The sequence below is a fragment of the Sorex fumeus genome, unplaced genomic scaffold (genome assembly GCF_029834395.1).
Source record: "Sorex fumeus unplaced genomic scaffold, SorFum_2.1 ptg000149l, whole genome shotgun sequence".
NCBI classification, from domain to species: Eukaryota; Metazoa; Chordata; class Mammalia; order Eulipotyphla; family Soricidae; genus Sorex; species Sorex fumeus.
Genome location: NW_026606206.1, coordinates 2,609,192 through 2,635,349, shown reverse-complemented (window position 1 = coordinate 2,635,349; position 26,158 = coordinate 2,609,192). Strand labels below are relative to the sequence as shown.

The 26,158-nt window shown below is 41.8% G+C and overlaps 1 protein-coding gene across 1 annotated transcript in view; it reads right to left on the bottom strand.

The window, feature by feature from the left end:
- Positions 1-26,158, bottom strand: part of LOC130016241 (histone-arginine methyltransferase CARM1-like) — a 327,432-nt gene that overhangs the window by 106,432 nt on the left and 194,842 nt on the right. The window contains exon 5 of the mRNA XM_056106917.1: positions 5,076-5,186. Coding sequence (XP_055962892.1) covers positions 5,076-5,186 — 111 coding nt within the window. The remainder of the gene's footprint in view (positions 1-5,075; positions 5,187-26,158) is intronic.

Sequence of the window (26,158 nt, the reverse complement as noted above, 5' to 3'; positions counted from 1 at the left end):
AATTTGAAAAGGTATTTCACAGAAGAGAAAGCATAAGTGGCCGAAACATTTTTTAAAGATGCTCAAAATCATTCAAAACAGGAAGTACGAATTAAAACCATATATTTTTCTGTAATAAATACCACTCTAGCAAAAGCCCAACCGTCTGACAATATCAAGTGCTGCTGACAAAATGTTGAATAGTCTTATTTATGGCTGGAACAAGTTTGTTCTTAAAATAGTATACCAAGGGTATCTGATTTTAATATCTAGTAAAAGCTAAGCAAGGATTTAAAAAACAAACAAACAAAAAACTAACAATCATTTTGGAAAACATGTCTATACGGAGAAATTCTTGCAAGGATGCAGTGGGGATTGCGTGCGAGAATAATCATGGCAATACTTTCTCAAGGAAGGGGATCATAATAGGCCAAGAGCAGAGCTGAACATTGAGCACTTGAAGCATTCTGACAGTGGCACAGTCTGCCACATTGACACTAAACAAATCACAGTTGTATATATAAACAAAACAAACCTATAAACCACAAAACTGGGGAGAAGGGTTTTAAAAAATTCTTGAGGAACACAATCTTATTTCATTTGTGAAAATTTCATGCTTTCAGGGATTGAAACACCATAAAATCACAAAGCACACTGTCCTCCTGTTGTTCATCGATTTGCTTGAGCGGGCCCAGTAACATCTCCATTTTGAGACTTGTTGTTACTGTGTTTGGCACATTGAGTACGTCACGGGTAGCTTGCCAGGCTCTGCTGTGCGGTCAAGATACTCTCGGTAGCTTGCTGGGCTCTCTGAGAGGGGCAGAGAAATCGAACCCGGCTCGTCTGGGCTGGCTGCGCGCAAGGCAAACGCCCTACCGCTGTGCTATCACTCCAGCCCACAACAGAAATTTAATCTAGTGAATGCCTATTTAGTGGGGAAAGAAGTGATTTCTGCAAGACACATACATGAGCATAAGGCAATGCTAATGGACTTTTTAAAAAGGTGAGGTAGTGAACACCAAAAAAAAAAAAAAAAGCAAAAAACAAAACAGGTTCAGAGAAATTCCACAGAGGTTAAGGTGCTAGCCTTGAACACAGTTCCGGTGTTTGATTCCCTTCACCAGATCTGATCCCTTGAGCACTGCCAGAAGTGATCTCTGAGTACAGAATCGGGAATAAGCCCAGATCACAGCCAGATGTGGCCATTCTAGTTTACTTGTTTTGGTGCCTCTGAGCTGACCCAAATCAATCATCCATCAGCTACTGGGTGTCCAGGGTCGAAGGCAAGTTTGTAAAGTAGCAGTCAAGCTTTCTTCTCTGTCACCTCCTCCCTTATTTTTACTTGTCACACAAGACACATTTTTACAAACATCCTTTTATATGTATCCTATATTTCATAAAAACTACCATTTCAATTGTATTTTCTAAGTGCTGCTTCTGGTCATGTTGGATCCTGTGGATGGTTATTTGGTGCTGATTTGGGGGTCTCTAGGGTGATGTGTGGTGAGGGGAGGGCACAGCATGCAGTTCCCGGGCTCAAACTCAGGCTCTGGCGAATTTTAACTAAATCCTCGGTCCCAGTGAAAGCTACTTTCAATTCCAATCAGTGGACAAGGAGAGAGACCGCTGGTTAGGGTCACATGCCTGGCATGTGCCAGCACCAGAATTCCATCCCTGCCAGGGCCTGGCCCTCAGAGCACTCTTGGGTACCCTGGTGGTCCCAAACACTACAGGGCCCTTTGGCTTAACTCTCCAGCCCAACTGACCCACAATTGTAGGGATTGGCTCTGAACCCCCCCCCCCCCCGCCCCCAGTGCTTGTGAACCACTGGTCCCATAAAAAAGGAACTGGTGAGGAAGCAAATGATGAAAATTGTTTTTGTGCAGTATTTCTTGGAAGAAAATAAGCACATCAACATGCCTGCTCTTTAGGCTCTACCCTTTTCTTTTCCAAACGGGCCATTCTAGTTTACTTGTTTGGTGCCTCTCAGCTGACTCAATCCCAAGCCAATGATCCATCAGCTGCCGGTTGTCCAAGGTGGAGGAAAGTTTGTGAGGCAGCAGTCAAGCTTTCCTCTCTGTCATCTCCTCTCTCATTAAAATGCAGGCCTCCTCCGGGTGTGAATGACAAGCACATTACTCTGTTCAAGGCGTGCGCGTACACAGCCAATCTCTGCAGCTTGATTGGGTTATTATTAACTCCGAACATTACTGAAAAGCCATCATTACCCGACTTTTGACTTTGACTTTTTCTCTAATATTTGTACACTATTTTATCACGGTAACCGAGCACTATATTTAAAACAAAGCAACTCCCTGTCCTCCAATCAAGACCTGAAATCTGGAAATGCAGTACACTCACCTGTCTGTGCTCTTCAAACGATAACACAGTCCCTTAAGCCAAAAGGAAACTGTAAAGGGAGTGGACTAGCTACTGACAGGGTAGTACTTAAGAATAAAATAAATCTGACTCAGGAAATCTGACGCCAGCTGGTAGGCCATCAAAGAAAAGAAAACAGTCCCTCCCCTCATCCCAGAGGATGGGGAAGAAGAAATATTCTTATATTTTCATTATCATGAGCATTAAAATATATTATTAACTAATATATTATTATTAATAATAATTAATATGTTATTATTAGCATAGTGTAGGTATTATTGTTTACAATGGCATTTAATGTTTATTGGGGTTTAGTTTTGTTTTTGTTTGTTTTGCTTTTGGACCAATGGGTAGTGCTCGGGATTTACTCCTGGCTCTGCGAACATCTTATTATCTCATTCTTACTTTGGACAACCTGGCAGGCTACCAAATGTAACCTGCCCACATGGCAGAGTCTGGCAAACTCCCCGTGGCGTACCCAATATGCCAACTACCAGTAACAACGATGGGTCTCATTCTAACCCTGAAAGAGCCTTGAATATGGCACTTTTTAAAAAATCTCAGGGCTAGGACGAAGGAGACGTTACTGTGGACTTCTCGAGGCAATCGATGAACAATAGGATGGTCGTGATCATGATCATGATCTGCATTCAAGGATCACTCTTGGCAGGCTTGAGGGACCTTATGGGGTCATGGGATCGAATTTTGGTTAGCTGTGTGTAAGGCAAGCGCCTACCCACCATATGAGCACTCTGACCTCTAGCATTTATGGTTTTGGCGTACACAGTTAATGTACCTTACTACCACCAAAGTGCCTCGCACCTTCCACCACGATCGTAATGTGACTTCTAGCCTGCCTCTTTTCTTCCTGCCATGCTGCTTCCTCTTTGCTTGGTAATCTGAATTTCATAATTCGAGGCCAAGGGTTTGACATCATTCAATACTAAGTATTCACTTGCTTTATTTCTCTACTTACCACAGATGAGCAAAATCATCTGGCATCTGTCCTTCTCAGACTTATTTTGCTTAACATAATACCTCCCAGTTCCATCCAAGCTGTGACGGAGTGCAAGATGTGGGTGGGTGTGTTAGAGCAAGAGCTGAAGTGTAGGGCGCCAGGTCACTTTCAATCTCCGCCCATGAAACAGATAGCAAATCAGAACGTAGAATGGGATGGCTGGGGGTGGGATTTGGAAGCAGATAAAAGGAAGACCCCAGCCCAATTTCTAGCTTTCTCTCAGTCTCTCTCTCTATCTCTTCTCTCTTTCTCTTCTCTTCTCTCTCTCTCTCTCTCTCTCTCTCTCTCTCTCTCTCTCTCTCTCTCTCTCTCCACATGACTCTGGACTCTTTCCTCTCCCTGGATCAGTCAGAGTGGCCCACCTGGATAAGAGGCCCAGTACAGGTGGGCCACTCATGGCCAGAGAGGGGCAGGTACCAGCAGGGCTCAGATGCCCAGCATAGTTCAAGTAGAGGCAAGTTTTGTATGCCCAAGTAGTGTCAAGGTACTGAGCACAGGACTCTCACCCACACACACACGACTGTGGACAGACAGTAGGAAAACCTAGGAAAACTGGGAATAGATGACAGGAACTTCTGAGGTTCAGCTGGGAGGCCCAGGGACAGTACTTGTGGTCAGCTTGTGGTGGAGACAGAAGACAGTGTACAGTTGATAGAGGGTGGCACAGGGGCAGAACCAGTGACATGGTTCATGGGAGGTAAGTAGACAGAGTAGGACAGGACACGGAAGTTGTTTACGGGACTGGGCAGCGTCCAGGTCAGGATCTGGTCATCGTTTACAAGTAAAGGAGAGACCTGGATATCTGCGGAAGAACCTGGAACCATCTACTTTTTCTGTAGAATAAACTTTCAAGCTTTCAAATTTTGTATGCAAATATTTCATACAATTCTCAAGAGCCCATCAACACAGGAAAATTTGCTTTCACACTAACAGGTGTGCCATTAGTAAGGTGTATGCATAAAACTATCATCAACACACTGTTGGGGCTGGAGCAATAGCACAGTGGGTTGGACGTTTGCCTTGCACACGGCCAACCCGGGTTCGATTCCTAGCATCCCATATGGTCCCCTGAGCACCGCCAGGGGTAATTCCGGAGTGCAGAGCCAGAAGTAACCCCTGTGCATCGCCGGGTGTGACCCCCCAAAAGCAAAAAACAAAAATAAACTATCATCAATGCACCGTCAAGAATAATGTCCCATTTTTTAAAAATCCTCTTTTCTTATAGCTGCATAGTATTCCATTGTGCAGATATACTACAACTTCTTTAACATTTATCTCTCAGTAGACATTCGGTTGTTTCCAGGTCCTAGCTATTGTACTAAGTGCTGCAATGAATGTAGGTGTGCAGATAACTGTCCAAATTAATGCTGTTGTGTTTGGGGGGTAGATATCGAGAGACAGAATTGCTGGACCATATGCAAATGAGATATCCTCCTACGGTTTCCCATCAAAGCTGAATCAGATAACATCATGAGCACTTAAAAGTAATTGTTTTCATCTCAATTACTATAGTGAATATATTCTCTCTCAGAAGTAAAATCATGATAGTAACAAAACAGTAAAAAGAAATGTTCTAAACGTTTTCAATATGAATACCATCACCTGGTCTCCTGAAGTTTACAGAGAACCTAATGAGTAGTTTTTCTAAATAGGAAAACAAAATTAAAATTAAACCAAAGAAAAGCAACAGCCACATTACCTCAGCATACTGTGCTACTGAACTGGCTTCAACTGCATATACTCTCTTCGCTCCAGCCTGCACGGCAAAGAAGGACAGTATTCCTGATCCACAGCCAACATCCAGAACCACCTGGAAAGGAAGGAGAAGATTAATATTGGAGGTGAAAACACCAACAGGCATTTGGCTCTTGACTCATCTGAAATCAGACTTAATTAATTCAAGTACTAGCTTTTGTATTTTAGAGAGGTCTTTCCTTGGCCTTGGTGACCTCCTTATTTCATATGTTAAACAGGTTTAAAAATATCTGCTTTTAAAGGTTTGATGTAGGAGTTTAGTAGCATGAAGCGTATACAAAGCATTTAGCATATAACTGGTATTTTTCAAGCCATAGTTTATCATTATAACCATTTCTTTGTAATGTGGATTGCTTTTGAAGAATTAAAAGCCACACACACACACATACACACACACACAAAACAGTATGTCATGAACAATTTTGCTCCATCAAATCTGTCAACATGAAGAAGATGAATATGGTCTCATATAATTTTTCAATTTGTATTTTTACCTTAAATGTAACTGGAGTGGGAAAAGGTTTTAAGAAATGCAGAAAGTGGTTTTCTTACCAGTCCCTATCCACAAAGCTGGGGAGGTTTATGTGAAGGGTAGAAGGGCATTATAGTAATTTCAATTCCTCCGCCCCTCTCGGAGAGCCCGGCAAGCTACCGAGAGTATTCGATATGCCAGACACAGTAACAACAAAGTCTCCAATGGAGACGTTACTGGGCCTGCTCGAGCAAATTGACGATCAACGGGAGGGCCTTTACCTTTTACCTTTTAATTGTAACAAAAAAGAAATGCATCTTACATGCGTGCATTCAGACTTGGAACCTAATATCAATAAAACTTCCATTGTCTCAAAGGAGCCCGACACTAGATCTAAATGCTTCAAAGCGAGGGTGAGTGATACAAACCAGGTTCTCTCCTCAAACACAGCAAAAAAGATGAGGCCTCGTCTATTTCATCATTGCAATTTCAGATGAGCAGTAATGTCCCTTCCCATCTCATTAGTAGCTTTAATTCTTAGCATCCTTTATCACTAGCTTTGAGCAATGAATTTTTCATGGCTCTAAATTTGCACCATAAATACATGAGTATATAGCATTATTATGCCCAGTAGACGTGGGCATAGCTAAGTGACAAAATTGAACATCAGAGGCACTGAACAGTTAGTCCAAGTCTGTCAGTGGTAAACAGGGAAGCCAAGAGCTGAATTTTGGCATATCTGCTATCCATTTGCATGGTGCACAAGAATCATACATTGTTCACTTAAATTTTTCTTTATAAATCTGACCGTTTAACACATCAGTAGCCAAATGTTCAAAAAAATGTATGACTTATTGTAGGAAATTTAAGAAAAGTTGTTTTTAAACTTTTTTAACTTTGGTAACAGGAAATATCTCCCCCCCCCCAACAAAGGAAATATCAAGAGGTTGTGTGTAAGTCCAAAGTGCAGCACTACACTGACACAGATACTGTACCACCTTCTAAGAGAACATGCTGTTAGTGATGGGTTCACAGTACTCATGTGCATTCATTCTAGAACTGTGGCTGTATTCCATATGGTGTCCTAGGGTTTGGGTAATTAGGAACATTACCAGTTTAAAATGTCACCTAGTCCCTGGAATGGGTTGTCAGGCTGTCTATAGTTTTAGAAATACCAAGATTCATTTCTCCTCATCCTACCTGTGAAATAAATCATCTTCATGTGGCTCTGGACTGTTGCAAGAAGACTGAGGACTGATATTTAGAGAAAGGAGGGCATTGAGTTGGAGGGTACAATCTGTAGCTCAAAGGAAAGATACAATACACTCAGAATGCACCTTCACTGGTCCTTTTAAGTTTTAAAATGTCACATCTTAAATTCCAAATGTAGTCGAAATTACGGATGAAAAATCAAGAGTCAATGGAAATTACATCCGCTTCTTCTGGTAACAGGTGCCCTAGAAATGGATCAGGGAGCTTTGTGTCTATTTTTCTAGGCTCTATGAGATGTCTCTTTCCTGTTTGTATAATATTTAAAATTAATTACTTTCACTTATTAACTGAGGAGGGCCAGAGCGATAGCACAGCGGTAGGGTGTTTGCCTTGCACGCAGCCAGCCCAGCCGAGCCAGGTTCGATTCCTCCGTCCCTCTCGGAGAGCCCGGCAAGCTACTGAGAGAATCTCGCCCACACGGCAGAGTCTGGCAAGCTACCTGTGACATATTCGATATGCCAAACACAGTAACAACAAGTCTCACGATGGAGACGTTACTGGCCCCGCTCGAGCAAATCGATGAACAATGGGAGGACCATGATTAACTGAGGAGGATGGGTAAGAGAAGGTGAAGAAAAAGAAGGACATTTCATCTTGTCTACCTAAGTCATTCAATATTGGAAAAAAACTGTGGAGGGCTAAAAACCATTATTTTTTGTTTTAAAAATGAGAGGGTTGTCAAAGAGAATGTTTAGGTTTTTTTTAAAAAAAAGATGTATTAAATCATGATGAAGTACAAAGCTACATAGTTGTTCATGATTGAGTTTCAGTTGTACAAGATTTAAGCACATATCCCTTCACCAAAGTCCATTATCTTCCACCAATGCCTCCAGTTTCCCTCTTACACTCGCAGCCTGTCTTTATAGCAAATATTTCCCCCTCTTCCCTTCCTTCCTTCTCCCACCTCCCCCCGTCACCCTCCTTCCCCCTTTTACTTTTATGCACTGTAGTTTACAATACTGTTTCTGAAAGGGTATAATGTATATCATTTTCAGCACTCAGTTCTTGTCCAACTCAGTTCATTGTCAACTATCATTGTCATAGTGATTCCTTCTCAGTCCTAACTGCTCTCCCCTTCCCCCTTTATGGCCAGCTTCCTACCATAGACGAGTTCTCTAGACCCTTGTTTCTACTCTCTTTGGGTATTATTTATGTAGTTTGTTTTTCAAAAATATATATCCCACAAATGGGTTCAGTCATTCTACGTTCCTCTCCCTCTGACTTATTTCATCCAGCATATTTTCCATGCCCATTCATGTATAAGCAAAATTCATAACTTAATTTTTCCTTAACAACTGTGTAATAGTCCATTGTATAGATGTACCATAGTTTTTTTTTAATCCACTCATATTCTCTGTGTGCCCATCTATTTTTTTCCATCATTAGTTGACATCATGACCTTGGTATGAAAGTATACTTTCATGTCCCTGGGAGAATGATCTGCACATTGATGTCAAAATGATAATAATAAAACCACCATTGTGTTATACAATGATCAAGTATCCCTCATGCTTTGGGATTTAATGAGACTGTAAGAATGGGCTGAGAGATCAGAATCAGAATCTAGACTCCAGAGAAGGAAGATGAAGGGAGATCAAGGAGGAGAATGAAGTAGCATGGGGAAGGAAGAAGCAGAGGAGGAAGCAGAGGACAGAGACAGGAGCGGATGGATAGAGGATTGGAATAAACTGCAACCAAGACCAAAAATAAATAAATAAATAAATAAATAAATAAATAAATAAAACCACCATTGTGGATGAAAAGCAGCTGAAAGATACCACAGGATGGTATTCTAACTCTACCTGCATATTTGGTTTTGGGTTGGGTCGTTTTGGGATAGTTTGACTATCCCTGAAAGTCACTCCAAGGGATAATCAGCCAACTGAACTGGCAATTCAGGGCTAGGACTAAGGATGCAGTGCTGCTTGGGCCTTATGGGGGTACTGGGTCCCCGAGGATGATCAAACCAGCCATTAATGCACCCTGTAGCACAGGTACTATGTCACTGGCACCTCTGAAACTATTGGGTCCTTATGTCTCACTTTGCTAGAGTACATATAATGCCATTTTAATTTACTGATAAGAAAACAGGGGCTTTGGAACATTAAGTTTCTGGCTTAAGTATAACATGACTAATAGGAATGCTAGTCCAGGAATGACTGGCTTTTTGCATCATCCATGACTATCTTCTGTATAGCAAAACATAGGAGGAAAGGGATAGTGCTATGAAGAAACACAAATCTAATCGGTCACACTATCAGAAAATACTCGAATGGTTCCACACAGCTACAGGGTAAGGGTCAATGTTTTGGCTGTACTGTCCTCAATCCGAAGTAATCCAGTAATTACTGATTTTTCTGACTTCTTTTCTATGGTTCCCCTCTTTGTCCTCACATATTAGGCTCAACAACTACATCCCTTGCTCTGATTACAGACTTCCTCATGTTCAAGCTCTTTTAGTAGGTTCACACTCATAGTAGTGTTATTGGGAAGCATGGAGGACTACATTTTCTAGGCTGTCTGCATCTAGATATGGTCATGTGACTAGTTCTGGTCAGTCACAGGAAGGTGAGAAGAAGTGATGAGTATCACTTCTGAGCCAAGATGGCTAGCATCCTCAAAGTCTAGCATTCTTTCTTTCTGTGGTTTGCAATAATGTTTGCAAGCCACAAACAGTAGCACTGTAGCACTGTCCTCCTGTTGTTCATTGATTTGCTTGAGCCGGCACAGTAACGTCTCAATTGTGAGACTTGTTGTTACTGGTTTTGGCATCTCGAATATGACACAAGGAGCTTGCCAGGCTCTGTTATGCAGGCGGGGTACTCTTGGTAGCTTGCCAGGATCTCCGAGAGGGATAGAGGAATCAAACCCCGGTCGGCCGTGTGCAAGGCAAACGCCCTACCCACTATGCTATCGCTCCAGCTCACAAACAGTATTAAATAAAAATAGAATTAAGGATCAGTTTTTGAGTATGGAAAAAAATCAAATTCCTGAATCAGTAATTAAACACACTGGATGTGGCATTAGCAAGAAATTTATAATGCTAAACCGCAGACATGTAGAGATTGATTGTTAGGTGATATACAGTGACCAACACATTTTTCTTGGATGAAATCCTACCTCTCATTTTTTCACCCAAAAAAACTCATCCTTTCAAGACAAGATATATGACCTTGTAGGGTCATCTAACACATCTTACGGGTACTTTCCTTGATTTTCACAGACAAATTTGGGTTCACTAATAACTAGGTTATCTGAAAGTTCTCCTATAAACCTGTTATGATGAATTTCTTGTAGCACTTATTAGACAAAAGATATTGCGAATATTTCTTTACATGTTTATCTCCCCCACTTAGTCTGTGAGCTCCCTAAAGATCCACATCATTAGTCTCTTAGTAACTAGCACAGTGGGAGATGTAAAAATCATTAACAAATATCTGTTAAAATTAGTAAATGACCAAATAAGATGATCCAATATAGCAGTTTCCTAATTCCAATATCTCCTTGAATTCTTTGGGGGTGAAAATCTATTATTTCTGCCATCCACTGGCCTCTCAGAGTGTACTTGGCTTCCGAAGGCGAGTATTCAAGGAAGATATGCTCCGGCTCCCCCTATTTTATTCAAGCCTTACACTGTGAACCGCGTCATTTGCTCTTGTTATCTTCCACTTCTTGGCGGCTTCTTATCTTGGTCTCTAAGCTACCTAATGGACCAAAACGTTGTACTCTGTCTCTCTTCATGGGATCATCCTTCCTCCTTGATTATGACCTGAAGATGCTCTGTGGGTCATTTTTCTATCTGAGGAAGCCTTCTGACCTGACACAGACAGACCTTCTTAGCAGATTTCAAGTTCATTTCTGCCCCAGGTTCATAGCACAGACCACTCCTTTCACTTAGGTGCCGCCTGCTACATACACTGTGGTTTGAGGCTATGATGTTCTGTTTTGTTTTGGTTTTTTTTCGGTCTTTTAATTTTTTTCTTTGGTTTTGGAGATACACCTGGTGGTGTTCAGGAGTTCAGGAGACCTATGTGGTGCTGGGTATTGAACCTGGGTCGGTCACATGCAAGGCAAAACCCCCTGTCCACTGCACTATTATTCGATCCCTGAGTCTTTTCATTTTTAAACCTACCTCAAAGCCCACTATCTAGATATTTTTCTATTTATTCATCCAGTTCTATTTCCCATTCTTCTATATCCTGCTCTTTGTCAGGAGTGTGGCCTGTATGGACTGCACCAATAAACTTTCTTGCCATAAGTCTCCAGTTAGAATCAATAAAGAAAAAAAAGGGGGGGGCGATCAATTTGAGTGTGGGTGATAAAGGCATATAATTTCTGTTCCTGGCTTCTTCATTTCTTCATGAATTTCCACATTCATGAAGACTCTATCTCCTCTACCAAGCAACAGCTCTCGCTGGCCTTCCATCTCCTACAACAATGAATGTTTTCTTTGGTTCTCTAGCTACTGTCTCTTCTCTGTGCTCCTTTCTACCTAGAGGTGGTGACTGGTCCCTACTCATTCAAGGGTGCTGGTTCTTATAACTCTGCCTGCATCTTTGTAAAGAGTTCCGTTAAATCACTCCATGCACTGTACTACAACTCACCTGCAGGGATCTTGTCCAACACCAACTGAGCCTTTAGATATCAAACATCTGTGTCAATAAAAAAATTTTAAGTTTTGCTTCTCTCCAAAGCTAAATAAAGTACTCTGTTGTGTATTTTCTGATCACCTCCTACTCTTCCTACACAACCATAGTTACAACCGGAGGCAGGGGTGGTATTTGAGGTCACACCTGGAGTGCTCAGGGCTTACTTTTGGCTCTGTACTTAGGGGTCACTCCTAGTGGGGTTCAGGGGACCATATGTGGTGCCAGGGATCAACTCAGGTAGGCTGCATGCAAGGCAAGCATCCCATCTGCAGCACTAGTCACTCTGGCCTCATTTAGTTACAGTGTTTTATTAAAGGAATGGTTAAATGATAAATATCTGCTCCCTCTTCTGGACTATAAGCTTAGTTAAGGATCGATTTCTATTAGTTTTTTTTTGGTCACTATTTAATCCCTGGCACATAGCAGAGCAGAGATCTGGCACATAATGAAGACCCTCGTCAAATCTCTGTTGAACGATTGGAATAAATTCTAATGTTTCTTACCACTACCAAGAAGGAATAGTCTTACTCAACAGAAAATAGGGATTATAAATGACAAATATGTTAAATCCCCGAAACAGTGCCTTTGACCCGCTTAACAAACCCTATCTTTTGGGGGGACATGGGAGTGGGGCACCTCCTAAGCAGAGTTTAGGAAGCCCTGGGGATCTCCTGGGCTGATGCCGACCCTGGGTCCAGAGAGCTCAATCATTAGCCTGAGATGCAGTGCTGCTCGGGTCAGCAGTGCTATGAGGTACCGGGGCTATACCTAGCATTTCTTGGGGAGTCGTGAAGTGCTGGAACTGAATTTGGGCTCCTGTGCATGCAAAGTTTGAGTCCCAACACCGAGCTATCTCTCCAAGAGTCCAGTGATCTGAAGTTTCCAAAGGATGATGTTCTTCTGAGGTTGCCATCTTACCATCACATTGCAGTACAGTTAGGTCTTGAAGGACATTGCTCCTCTCAAGAGAAAACTCATCTTCCTTCTCATCTTATACACACACGAAGTTATTGTAGGCAGGGCTAATTTGGGACTTTTATGGGGCAGTACTAGAAAATGATACGAAATTCCTGTCAGGACCAAGAAGCGAAAAAATAGAAGAAATGCTCCATTTAACAGTGGCCAAAAGTTCTATAGGTTTATTTACAAATAAATGAGTTTTAAAATTTTTAATGTAGGGTCATCATTTTTCTTGTATGGATGATTATAATTACATGCTCTTGTGTTTTCCTATGCAGAGAAATTTTACAGAATGTTTAGGTAAGACTAAAAGAGCTCTGAGAAGGTTCAACACGATTTATTGGGGGTTACTAGGTTAAAATTAACAAAACATATTCAGGTGCTATGAAAGTGTGAAACAAGTATACCCTTGAGTAATAAAGTAAAGCAAATATACAAGGCTTAATTCATATTTCTTAGGAACTATGTCTGTTTTGTACTTTGTAGATACTGCCTCACTTGTGACAGCAACTCTATAATGTGAGCTCTATTTATTTTCTCCATCTTGAAAATAATGAGACTGAAAATAAGACGAAATTAAAGCCCATGCATGTTAATGGCAGAGATGCAATTAAAATTAAAATGCTTTACATTCAAAGTCTAAGTTTCTACCCAGTTCCTTCACTTCTAATTTAAAGTTATTCTTTCTAGTATTCAGGTCACAGAAATATGGATCACACTTGACCCTTTTTGTCCACTGAGATATTTTTAAAATTCTAATATTTAGTTCCAGATTATCTCTCTCACAATCAATTCATCAAGTGATGTCACCTATTACTTATACATTATATGTTTACCATATCAGTGAGTGCTTTGAATTAAAGTACCCTAACCATCATTTTTGTATGTTTCCTGTGCTTCATTTCTGTGTTCTACCCATCTACACGGGGCCATCACTGCTTCTTCCAGGCATAATTTTATCACATCTCTGGTACCACCCTGGAATATCGAAAGTTATATGTGCTTCACACTCTCGCACAGCGCCATGTACTTTATCATCCTTGTGACTATGATGAGTTGCTGGCTTTCTCATACTGTGCCCAATTCTCCCAGTAGACAATTGACTGACAAGTAAACTGAACAGCTGCCAGGAAGGAGCAAACAGAGAGCTGCACAGTCTGTTGCAGTCCATCACACTTATTACTTTAGCTTTTGTCAGAGGGGGGGAAATCCAGAGCATCTCAGAGACTGCAGAAGAGATCCCCTTTATGACTTCTGCAAGGTTAGACGTAGCTCCTGTTCGGATAATTAGCACTTTCATTACCTCTGCAGTGACAATTGCTCACAAGTCAGTAGTATGCATTACTCTGCAACAAAATTTGCTGTAAATAAGTGTTGCCTGGATTTAAATAATGCATTACTCCAAATAATTCATACACGGGATGGATAAACCTTCCACTAATCTTTTCACCACCCTTCCATCCATTCTCTAAGTTTTTCTATGTATCTTTCAGGGTTCTTTTGTTGACTTATAATTGATTTAAACATTCTGAAACTTGATGGGGTTAGCTTTATACTTCTTTGTGTGTGTCGCTGCCAGCATGCCCACCATCAAAGGGACAGTGTGTTTACCACAGACAGGCTCCCTCTGTCCATTCCTTCCCTCAGCCCCTTCCTTACCTGACATTAGCCACTATAATTTTAACCACATCTAGGAATTAGTTTTGCCATTTCTTTCTAGCTTGTCTGCTTTCATTTATTCCATTTCACAAAGGAAATGTGATCATGTTTTCCACTTACTTCTTTTTTAATATATTATTTTCATTGAGGTACTTGAATTTGCAATACTGTTAATCATATTTTTCAAGCATACATCATTCTAACACCGCACCCATCCCCAGAGAGCCTGCTTCATTAGACTTCTATTAAGTGTCTCCTGTTACCAACTGCTAGGTCCTGGCAATCAATAAAAAGATCAATAGAGTGCTCCTCTCTGGTAGGAGAGAAAGAAAAATATAAAAAAGAATGGATGGCAATGATAGATTATGTAAAAGATATAGTCTATGAAGGAGGAAAAGTCTGTTCTACCAAGGGGCCTGGAAAAACTTAATTAAGGTGACCCAGGTAGTAAAAATTGAAAAGAGGTTAAATATTGTGCTTTTTGAATAAAAGAAGGGGCAGGAGCTCTGGAAAGGAAGAGCAAAACAAAACAAAATCAAAAAGAACCAGAAGGTATGATATGATGGGTCATGTTGGGGATGCAATGAATGAAGAGTTATCCCTAGAAGAATGAAGAGTTAGAGGTAGATGGGTGGGATATGAAAATGGCAAGTGTGGAAGATGGAAAAACTGATAAATGCTTGATCTCAGATATACTTTCATCCAGCATGCAGGAGCTTTGACTTCATCACTAAGCAAAAGAGCATGATTTTTTTTCCAGGAATAAATTCATTGATAGCTACAATTCAGCAACATCATATTGGTGGTCTGGATTTCCCTAGTGAGGAGTAAAAGAGCTGAGGTTGCAAAGGAGATAATGGCCACTCCTAACACCAGTACCTTTCTCCTTCTGTCAGAACTTCGACTTTACTGAGCACTGACCTCACCCCAGTTGACTAACCAAGCCCCATTCTGCTTAGGAATTTTGATTGGTTTTCAATCATAGGCAGTTCCATTCTTCTGGCCAGTGGTGGGCTTGGGTGGGGTGACCGCTTAATGAAACCTTAGGAAAGCCCACTAAGGACTCTTGGAGTCGATTTACCACTTTCTAAAACTGACATCTTCTGTTTAAAAATTAAAAGCCTCTTCTTTTCTGGACGTGGTTAAGTTTGGATGTGATGCTCAGAGTAATTGGACTAAAACACCTTGGAGTCACACTGACTCTGACTGTTTCAGCCAATTTCAGATTTTCTCTGATTCGAAGCCAAAGATACCTTAACTGTTACAAGCAGAGAAACTAATTGCAAAATATCTGCATTATTCCAAGAATGCCATAATAAGTATCAGAACTAAGAATTAACTGTAGGGCAGAGGGGAATGGAAGAGTTGCACAAAAAAAGACAAGTTTAAGGATAAGTTAAAGAATTTGAAAACTTGGAAAGAGGAAAAGTCTAGATTGATGGCAGGTTTCTGGCTTGTGACTGGTTGTCGTGCATTCTGGTTGGTTGCCATGCCAAAATGGAACACTTGATTCACTGTCTGGCCAGGGTAGCCGCTGGGAAGTATTTGCACTGATTGCTGCAAATGAGCTGGCTTTCATTATTACTGTTGCTACCGACACTACAATTAAGGAGCCTGCTATAGTATCTCCTAGTCCTCAAGCCACACAACAGTACCAATATAGTGCTCACCCAGGCAACGCACATTTTGTCCCTTGCCATGTTCCTGTTGAAGCGCCCTTCCACCAAAATGACTCCCAGATATATGCAACCTTGAAGGAGTTAGAACCCTTATGCTTGAGGCCAATTTTGACCAATGATAGATGGAAGCCATGTATAAATCGTTCTTACTTTCTTCCTTTGGTAGAAGTACTTGAAGGAGTTCCTGCATATGCCTCTTTGTTCTGCTTTTGCTGGTTTTTAGACACATCTGGCTGTGCTCAGGTCTAACTTGACCTGGCTCCATTATTCAGAGATCATTCCTGACAGTGCTAGAGGGACCCTATATTGTGCCATCCTTCAAAACATGGTCAGCCATATCCAAGCAGCACTTCAGTCCTGTACTATCTCTCTGGCCTACCTTATGGCTCTTTGAAAAGTGCCAGTAGGCAATCAGTTTGCAGTGCTGTGGCTAGCTTAGTAATGCACCGCCTTGACTTGCGTCCTTTCCTGCTCTCCCTCTCATCCCCTTCTCTTCCTTGTTTTCCTGAGATGGCCCTTCTTACTAGTTTTTTTTCCTCCTCAGTGATTTGGGGGACCTAGGTAGTTGCACAAACTCAACATTTTTATTGGTGTTATTTTCTGTGATTCTAGGTGCTCTAGGTTTCTACACTTTCAGAAATTTAAGTTACACTTCTGAAACTGAGTGACTGTCAATATTTTAGATTCAGCAAATTATGTGAATAGAGAATTTTGGTAAAAGTTCTAAGTTCATCAAAGTCTGATTCCTGGTGTAATGCTGGAAAAGAACAGATATCAGACAGTATTTAGAATTGCATATTAGTTGACTGTTTGGTTCAAGTTAGTACTTCTTACTATTTTTTTCTCTTCATTTAAGTTGTTTTTCTGGAAAGTAGATATTCAAAGTAATTAATCTTAGGAGTTAGAACTGATAGGGTCTTCAATGTACACCTCTGGTCAATAGTTGCCATCCGGATAAGCCTTAATTGACATTGTCTTAGCGGGAATAGGGGAACTTTAGAGATGCAGTTCTAAGAGCTTTCTAAAATAATCTGCATTTAGTGGGCTGGTGATTCACTAAGCAGAAGTCCGTGTAATTCAATAAATAAAGCCGTATCAGAAACTCATACGGGAATATCAAATACCCGAACGCAATAGAAATGAAGAGCAGGAGAACGGGTCTTGGATAGGAAGCTTGCCACTGTGGCAAGGGTGGGGCTGGGGGCGAGGGTAAATTAGGGAAGGGAACACTAGGACAGTGCTGGAGGGGAAATGTGCCTTCCACAGAGGCAGGCTGGGAGACAAGAGGAAAATTGGGGATATTGATGGAAGCATCCTCCACCCAGATCCTCCAAATTCTAGTAGGCAGGGGTCACACCCACCAACTGGTCCCCTGGCGCCGTGTAATCCCATCAACGGCCAAGACTCAGAGACTATAAAAACCAGCTCCCGGCCACGCGACATCTTATTAAGACATCTTATTATCTCATTCCTACTTTGGACAAACTGGCAGGCTATCGAATGTAGCCTGCCCACACGACAGAGTCTGGCAAACTCCCCGTGGCGTACCCAATACGCCAAATACCAGTAACAATGATGGGTCTCATTCTCCTAAGAGCCTTGAATATAATCTCAGGGCTAGGATGAAGGAGACGTTACTGGGGCCTGCTCGAGGCAATCAACGAATAACAGGATGATTTGTGATTGTGATTGTGATGGAAGGAAGAGCATATGATGAAGGGATTGGTGTTGGAGGATTGTTTGCCCGAAACTCAACCAGAAATGTCTTTGTAACTTTGTAATTCACCGTGATTTAATTAACAAGATAAAGAAATTTTTTTAAAAAAAAAACCTCACAAGTGAAATATTAATCCTTCAAATCTCCTCTATTTCCCAGTTTCCTCCCATGCACAGCCCATATACTGAAAATATCACCTTCACAATCTGTCCCTTCTTTAATGATTTTGCAAAAGTGGCATCTGGCATGATAGTCATTAGTGCCATTTACCAAATATTTCTGGTTCTCCTTATGGGCACAGAGTAGAACTGTACTTCTTTGTGCTCTTGTGATTAGGAGTGATCAGATGCTCTCTGACTCATGGAATGTGCTCCGAAGTATCCTGGGCACCGTCGGGTGGGAGATTTAGGATTGGGCAATCTGCCACTCTCTCCTCTCTAGTAATGCTTCTTATGGCAGCTGCTCCCTCACCCTGGGTCCAGCAGAGAGAATGAAACAAAGCGTGGTTTCTAGTTAGTCAATGATGGATCTAAAGACTAGTGAGAAATGATGGTTTCTCGGTTTCAATAATGGTCGAACGCACTTGGGGTTTGATTGTTGCAGCTGCAAAGTCTAGTCAGCTCTAACCAGCCTGAGTAAGCCAGACAGAGCCTTGAAGCTTGCACTCTTTCTGTTTCAGATCCCCGGTTACATCTGCCGTGTTCACATCTTCTGTTGAAACTCTGCCTGCGACAGCTCCACAAATTCTTATAGCCACTATGTGGTTAAGTGGTCTGAACCCAATTTCAAATGAAATTTCAGAAGATTAAGGTCACATGTCACCATCTTGAAGGGTGCAGAGATGGGCTTTAAACAAAAATGAACTGGACTAGAAATCCTACCTACCCTACCCCAAGCTCCTTCTTTCCCAAATGCCCTAAAAAAACCCCTCCACCGCCTCCCCCCACAAAAAAAAAACTATGGCCACTGAATTTTCAGGCTTCCTTGTACCCCATTAAAATTGCACTTTGTTTTCATACAATGTATTGGCCTCAGTTGATTCTGGCACCTTTCTCCAGCACCCTTTAGGGGCAGATTCTTTTCAAGCTCAGGAGAACCCTGGCACAGACCTGTTATCTGCTTTAGGTTACTGCTGGGAAATCCATGTGAAAGCCCCTTGAGGGTTTATGGGGGAAAACACACCACTTAACACCAAGACCCACTTTTTGCCTCTTCACCTTGATCACAGCAAACTAATAATCTGAGGAATAAGTTCTTGTGATCAATGACCCAGCATAAACTGTGGTCAGCACTGGACTGAGTAGTATCACCAAAATTCTTATCTACCAAGAATCTGTGTATGTGACCAATTTGAAAATAGGGCCTTTTGAGCTGATACCTGTTAAGTTAAAATATTATATAGAATTAAGGAGGATTCTAAATCTGATATGAATGGTGTCAGCATATAGACTATCAAAAATATGTATCTGAATATCAAACAGAGACTGCTTTCTGCAATCAAATCCTGCCACAATTCATATTTCAAAAGAATAACATACCAGTTTTACCAGCAACTTAAAACATACAAAGAATGCTTCTCTGGAGTTGGAGAGATAGCATAGCGGGTAGGGCGTTTGCCTTGCTTGTGGCCGACCCAGGTTCGATTCCCAGCATCCCATATGGTCCCCTGAGCACTGCCAGGAGTAACTCCTGAGTGCAGAGCCAGGAGTAACCCCTGTGCATCACCAGTGTGACCCAAAAAAGGAAAAAAAAAGAATGCGTCTCTGTTGCTTCCTAAATCAAGGGGTAATAAAGGTTTGTTTCTTTCGGTTTGTATCTAAGACTTAGTAGGTTCGTATCCAGTAGCAAGTTAGCTAAGCCAATATAGTTCTGGTCCCTTATTTATACTATTAGACTGACACATTAGATTGCTCATTGTATGATATGATGGGCATTTGCTATTCTTTTTGTGCTTCTCGGCTACTTACCCCTTCTTATATTTGAGCTCAGTCATAACAAGCATTACAACGCAGTTGTAAAGCCAACACCAGCCTCCTGCCAGGGATGCCAAAGGTGTTCAAGGCTGCCTTCCAGAAGCTTTGCAGCTAAAACACAGGCATGACCATGGCTCTAACAGTGAGATGGTGCTTTGCATGGGAGGGCTCAGATGTAAAGAAGTAGTAAGTTCAAGAGTCCACTGGGGTGAGATCCCCTCCCACTGACATCTGGATTACAGTGCACCAGAGAGAAGTTCTAAGGACAACACTGAGGGGCTCAGGGAAAAGCTGTGTTGATTGTGGTGTCCTTGTCTGGCATGAAGGCTCTTTCCAGGGTCAATTCTACAGCATGATTTTGGAGATTATTTTTTGCGTATTATCTCTCAGCAAACACCACAACCAGAGGATCTCAAGCACCACAGTGGAAGAGCGTACACTCCAGTCAGCATGCGTGCAAGCCCTCCAGCGAAAAATGTGTAACTGCTGCTAAGGACCGTTGTTGGAACACTGAAAGCAACGTACGCAACTTCGGTCACTGCAACATCAACAATAAAGGGAAGGAAGAGGGAAAGGGAAGGAAACAAGTTCACAGACAAGAGTACTAAGTAAGTCTGGGCTGCGGGCTCTATTCAGATGGAATATCAAGGTCAGGCTTCAGTGTGCCAGGTTAAGACAGGACGTTCGGTGCTTAAAGTATGTGTGTGCATCGGTGGGGTTGGGGGAAAATTTCAGAGCAGGATTGTAATTGTACCTGAGGGCCTTTGACCAAACTAATGACAAATCTATACACCCAAGGAAACTCCCAATGGAAGAGCCTGTCACTCAGGCTCTGCACATCTGCACATTGGCTGACAATCTGAGCGGGTTGCTGCGTGTTTGTTGTTGTTATTTATGTTTTCTTTCGAGCTTTCAAATCGCTGAATTCCATCTGCCCTCGTCAGCTTCACATTTGGATGCACCCAAGCAGCTGTTGCAACTAGGGACCCTCTCCCATGTGAACATGCCGATTTAGAAAAAATAATAATAATAATAATAATAATAAGCTCTTGGCGCCTGCTCACTCTCACAAGTTTCCAGCAACTGGTACCCTGACAAACGAAGTGTCAAAACATTTCCAAATTAAAACCCTACAGCTCACACAGCCCCACACCCTCAGCAGGGCGGACTTCCCCTGCATGTGCCCTAACCACACTTGCAGAACCTAAAAATAGCCAGATGGCAATTAACAGAAACTCCGAGGAGGGGAGCAGGGATGGGTTCCAGCAGGGTCAGCTTCATGGATGGTTTCCAAATGGAGTTCTCAGCTAGCAGTGGTCTGGCCAAGGATGGATTTTTATGAAAACCGCATGGAGGAGGGGCTGGAGCAATGGGATAGTGTGCAGGGCTCTTGCCTTATAAGGAACCAACCTGGGTTCGATCCCCGGTTAACTCCTTACAAAGTATGGTCCCATATGGTCCCTCGAGCACACCCAGGAGTAATTCCTGATTGCAGAGCCAAGAATAACACCTGAGCACTGCTGGGTGTGGTCCCCAAGCAAAATAAATAAATAAATAAATAACTGCACAAAGGAGGCAGAATTGTCACAAAAATCAAGATTTAAATGATTCCACAATTAGAGCAGAGGGGGAAACATCGAACATCAGAGCCATATCAGGACTATCAAATGGTAATAATAACAATCATAATGATATAAGTATGCTAAGTTCATGTTATGGGACATTTCGTAAGACTCTAATAATAGGCAGTACACTTGGATAGCACAGCGGGTAGGGCGTTCGCCTTGCACGCGGCCAACATGGCTGACCCGAGTTCGATTCCTCCGCCCCTCTCGGAGAGCCCGGCAAGCTACCGAGAGTATTCGATATGCCAGACACAGTAACAACAAAGTCTCCAATGGAGACGTTACTGGGCCCGCTCGAGCAAATCGACGATCAACGGGAGGGCCTTTACCTTTACCTTACCTTTACACTTGGAAAACACACAGATGCACAAAGTTAGCTGAGAGCCTGCATACAACCTCAAGACAAACCAAATAATATTCAACACCAGGTGCATGAGAAGTGACCAAGATGGAGTTTGAGTATGCTCCAACATTTTTTTTCTGGTTGTGTGACCATACTTAGATTTCTAAGCTTAGGGATCACTCTTGGTAGGTCTCCAGGGACCATATAGAGTGCCAGGTATCAAACTAAGGTCAACTCCATGCAAGGCAAGTGCCTTATCCACTGTTCCTATCTCTTTGGGTCTTAAGCTGGACTCGAACTCAGTTCTCTAGATCCAGTTCTCATGAATAATGCAATGATGCCTCATATATTTGTGCATTTTATTGGTTTTATTTTTTATTTTATTTTATTTTTTGGCAACACCCAGAGGTGCTTATAGCTTACTCCTGGTTCTATGCTCAGGGATAACTTCTGGCAGAGCTTGGGGACTGTATGTGATGCCAGGGACAGAATCTGGGTTCACTGCATTGAATGCAAGTTGCCTACCTGATGAATTACTACTCTGCCCCTTCATGGGATTTTACCCATTATTGGGTCCAGAGAAACAAAATAAGTCTCTTTAACAATGTCAGTCAAACTTCTCCTAGGCAGTACCCTCCTAGAGTTACATGTATGGGCTCCTATGTAGTACTAATTAGGTTCTCATCTTGACTATAAAATCATTAATGAAATCAGATAATATCAGATAAATCAGACTAGTTCTCAACACTCCAAAAAATGGGTCCCGACTGGATGGACCCAGGCAAGGTGTAATCTACCCTGGCATCGAAAGGAGACAAGCTAAGTACCATAAGTATAATAATTTAAGAGGATGGTCGTGGAACAAACTCTATCATGACCCCAAAAGACCCTGCTGGGGTTAGGAAGAACTAACCTGGCCTGAGGACTATGGTCTGGGATATATAGTGAAATGTCCCCAGGAAGAGCCAACCTTTAAGCTTAATATATCTCTTACTGCGTTCATACAGTAACGTAAAGTAAAGTAAAGGCCCTCCCGTTGATCATAGATTTGCTCGAGCGGGCCCAGTAACGTCTCCATTGGAGACTTTGTTGTTACTGTGTCTGGCATATCGAATACTCTCGGTAGCTTGCCGGGCTCTCCGAGAGGGGTGGAGGAATCGAACTCGGGTCGGCCATGTTGGCTGCGTGCAAGGCAAACGCCCTACCGCTGTGCTATCGCTCCAGCGTTCATACAAAATGACTAGAAATGTTAGAAGAAGTAAATTTACTATGGTTGTTTAAATGGATTACTAGCTGAGGAAAGGAGAAAGCAATATACCCTAGGTGGAATCCTGCCCTTGAGCGGATCTCCTAGTAATCTGGAGTGCTGAACCCTCGGATGAGATTTTGTCCTTGAGTTAATCTCTTAGAACTTCCCCTAAAGGAGTGGCTTTACCTCTGCTTGTTGTTATGACAATGTTTAACCCCACCTATGTGTACGCCCTTCAGATTTCTAGATAACTATGCTGTAAGGGAAAAAGAAGAGACATTGGAATTTTGAGGACAAGAATACGAGGACTATGAGGAGACTATGAAACTAGAAGGGAGATAACAAAGGAGAGGAGTTTGAGGTCTATGAGGAGACTAGGATGATGGAACTATGACCAAATGGGACTGGGACCAAAACTACCACTATGGTTGCACCGTAAGGGGAGAGATCAGACTACACTGGGGAGGAGAGAGAAATAAACTCTCTACCAACCAGCCTGGGGCCCTGTTTCTCTGTTCCCCTGGTCCTTGGTCCATCCATCTCCATGGGCCGACCAGGGGAACAGTTCTTGGCCACTTGAGTCCCTCACATGCCCCCATGCTTTTTTCATGGAAGCGCATAATCATAAAGTTATTATAAAGATAACAAAGAAATTTCTATGGACGGAATGATTATGCCATTTCAAAACTCCTGTTGGAACCCTAATCTTAGATGTGATGGTGTTAGAAGATGGGGCCTTTGAAAGGCAATTTACCATAAGGATGGAACGTGCATGATGGGACTCATATCCACAGATGAAGAGATAGGAAAGTGTGTCCTCTCCTTGTTCATGTGGGCATACGGCAAGAAGAATGCTGTCTGCACACCAAGAAACAAACCCTCATCTGGTACTGGCTCCTTCAACACCTTAAACTTGAACTTTCCATCTCCAAGCACTGTGAGAAATAAATATTTGTTGTGTAAGTCACAGGCCCCTTGGTATTTTTCTGATAGTCGTTTGCACTGAGACAGAAAGAGTATATGGAAATCACTTAGCATCGAGTGTGCTTGTACCAGGTTCCTTATTAAATCAGTCACTGGCCAAAAAACACAATCATTCTAACGCCTCTCTATGGCAGTCATACCTAATCATATATTTTTAGGCAATCAAATTTTAAGGAGAAAAAAATTAAGGGTTTGATGAATGTAGAGAGTCCTTACAGACGCCCAGACCAAAAAGGGTCCTCAGCATCTCTAAATATTTAAACCACTAGCGCCAACGCATTACTATACACATGATGCTCAAACTTATTATTATTGAGCTTAAAAATGCTGTTCAAGGTCACGATGGCCACTCAATACCTCTATTGCGAACTACAAGACCCTGAAGGAAAGAGTGAGCAAAACAGAGGCGAGGTGGAGTAGGGGGAGATGGCGGAGGGGTTGGGAGGGCTACTAGGATCACTGGTGGTAGAGAATGGGCACTGGTAGAGGGATGGGTACTTGAGCATTGTATAACTGAAACCCAAGCACGAGAGTTTGTAAGTCTACAAATCTCTCTAATCTCTACTGAAATTGCACATAAACATTTCTAATTTGTATTAATTCGAGGGAAATCTACTTTGAATGAGTTCATGGTGTCATTTCTAGCATCATAGTCATAACCTTTATACACACAGAGAAAAGTACTGTAGCAAGTAAAATATTTTCAATAAAAGATTCTGCAAGAAAAAAAAAATGCTGTTCAAGGGAAGGCTGGGAGCGGAGAGGGAATCTGGGGAAATTGGTGGACGAACACTGATACTGGTGTTGGGATTGGAATTGGAACCTTGTATTACTGAAATTTTACAGTCAAAAACTTTGAAAATCACAGTGCCTACAATGCAAATTTAAATAAAAGTGTAAATAATAAGAATTATAATGAACAAAGGAAGTAGTCTTCACTCGAAAAAGCAAACCAAAAAATTAAGCTTTTGGATCTTGGTCAATTTGATAGATTTGCTGTTAGGGGACTAACCATTTTAATTTCTCTGGAACTGAAAGAATGTCAGGGATGTTAATTTCTTTGACACTTTGCTCCTGGTCTTCAGAGGGGCAGAGATATTTACTCCCAGGAGAGATTAGTAAGAGTAATTAGCTCCTACTTTCCACCCCAGTGGTGGAAATTGGCCCGCTGACAGGTGACACTCTGAGATGAGACCTTGTATGCAGAACCCAGGCGCTGTGGCGAGACCTCCTGTCCACCGCCTACTCGAGCACACGCTCCGGAGTACTCCACATGGAGTTTGGGGGTGCATGCACGAGAATTGTCTGTGGGACCAGTTGTTCAGTATAGAAGCTGGTGAGCAAGTTCAGTTCTGAGGAAAATGAGTAGAAAACCTTCTTTGGCTGCAGACTCATGCCTCGTTCTCCAAACAATATTACAGATAATAAAGCTGGTATCATGATTTCTACCTGACATCTGCGTCTATTTCTAAATTGGTTCAGAACTCAGAGGGGGAAAGGGATATAATTAATTATGAACCATGTGATTAATTATCACCTTCATAAACCCCAACAGATGGATGCCTATTTTATTTCACTGGCAAATAAACCCATTTCATGCTGGCAGGAAAAGGGTATTTTGTAGACTCAAATGAGGTTAGGGCTGGGAACAACCTTACGGATGGTCTAATACCTTGATTTCTACAGATTAAAAGATACATAAATTAAATAGTCAAGTGACATGATCCATGTGAAATTCTGTGAGACATATCAAGTCAATTTGTAGAATTAGCAGTTAGGGAACCTGGTTTTAGAAGCTATAATCCAACTTTAAAATAGATTCCAGATTAAAATTAAGCCAATTTAGAGGGAAATAAGTTGCCCTAAATAAAATCTATTACCCCCCAGGACACTTTCTCAAGCAGTAGAAAAATTATCTAATAGTTCATTTAAGATTTAAAGGTAAAAAATTTTAATTAGAAAGAAATCTACTTTGCCATCATCAAGACCCACTTAACCACATTATTATTCTGAATAATGTATTATTTTGTATTATTCTGAATACAAAATACTGGTAAAAAGAAAAGTTTACATCTCCATTCTGCCCATCAACCATAATCAGATTCTCCTGATTAGGAATAGCTACTTCATATATGGTCAGGTATTCACCCATGGCCAAGCAAGGCTCCTGGACCCTAGACACATACAGGGAAAATGAGACCCTTGGGCCAAGTATGGCTATTTCTGGCCTTAATCCTTCTTCTGTATTCACCGACCAAAGTGTTTAGATCTGGCTTTCCAAAAGTGTCCAATTCTGTGTAAGTCAGAGAAATTCCACTTCACCCAGCCATCTGTGTCTATTCCAAAGATTGCACCCACAGAATTGGGAAAAAGCAAATAAAAGCAATGGACTGGGGAAGAAAACCAGAACGGAAATATCAGGGAACCATCTCTCTCATCCCATCC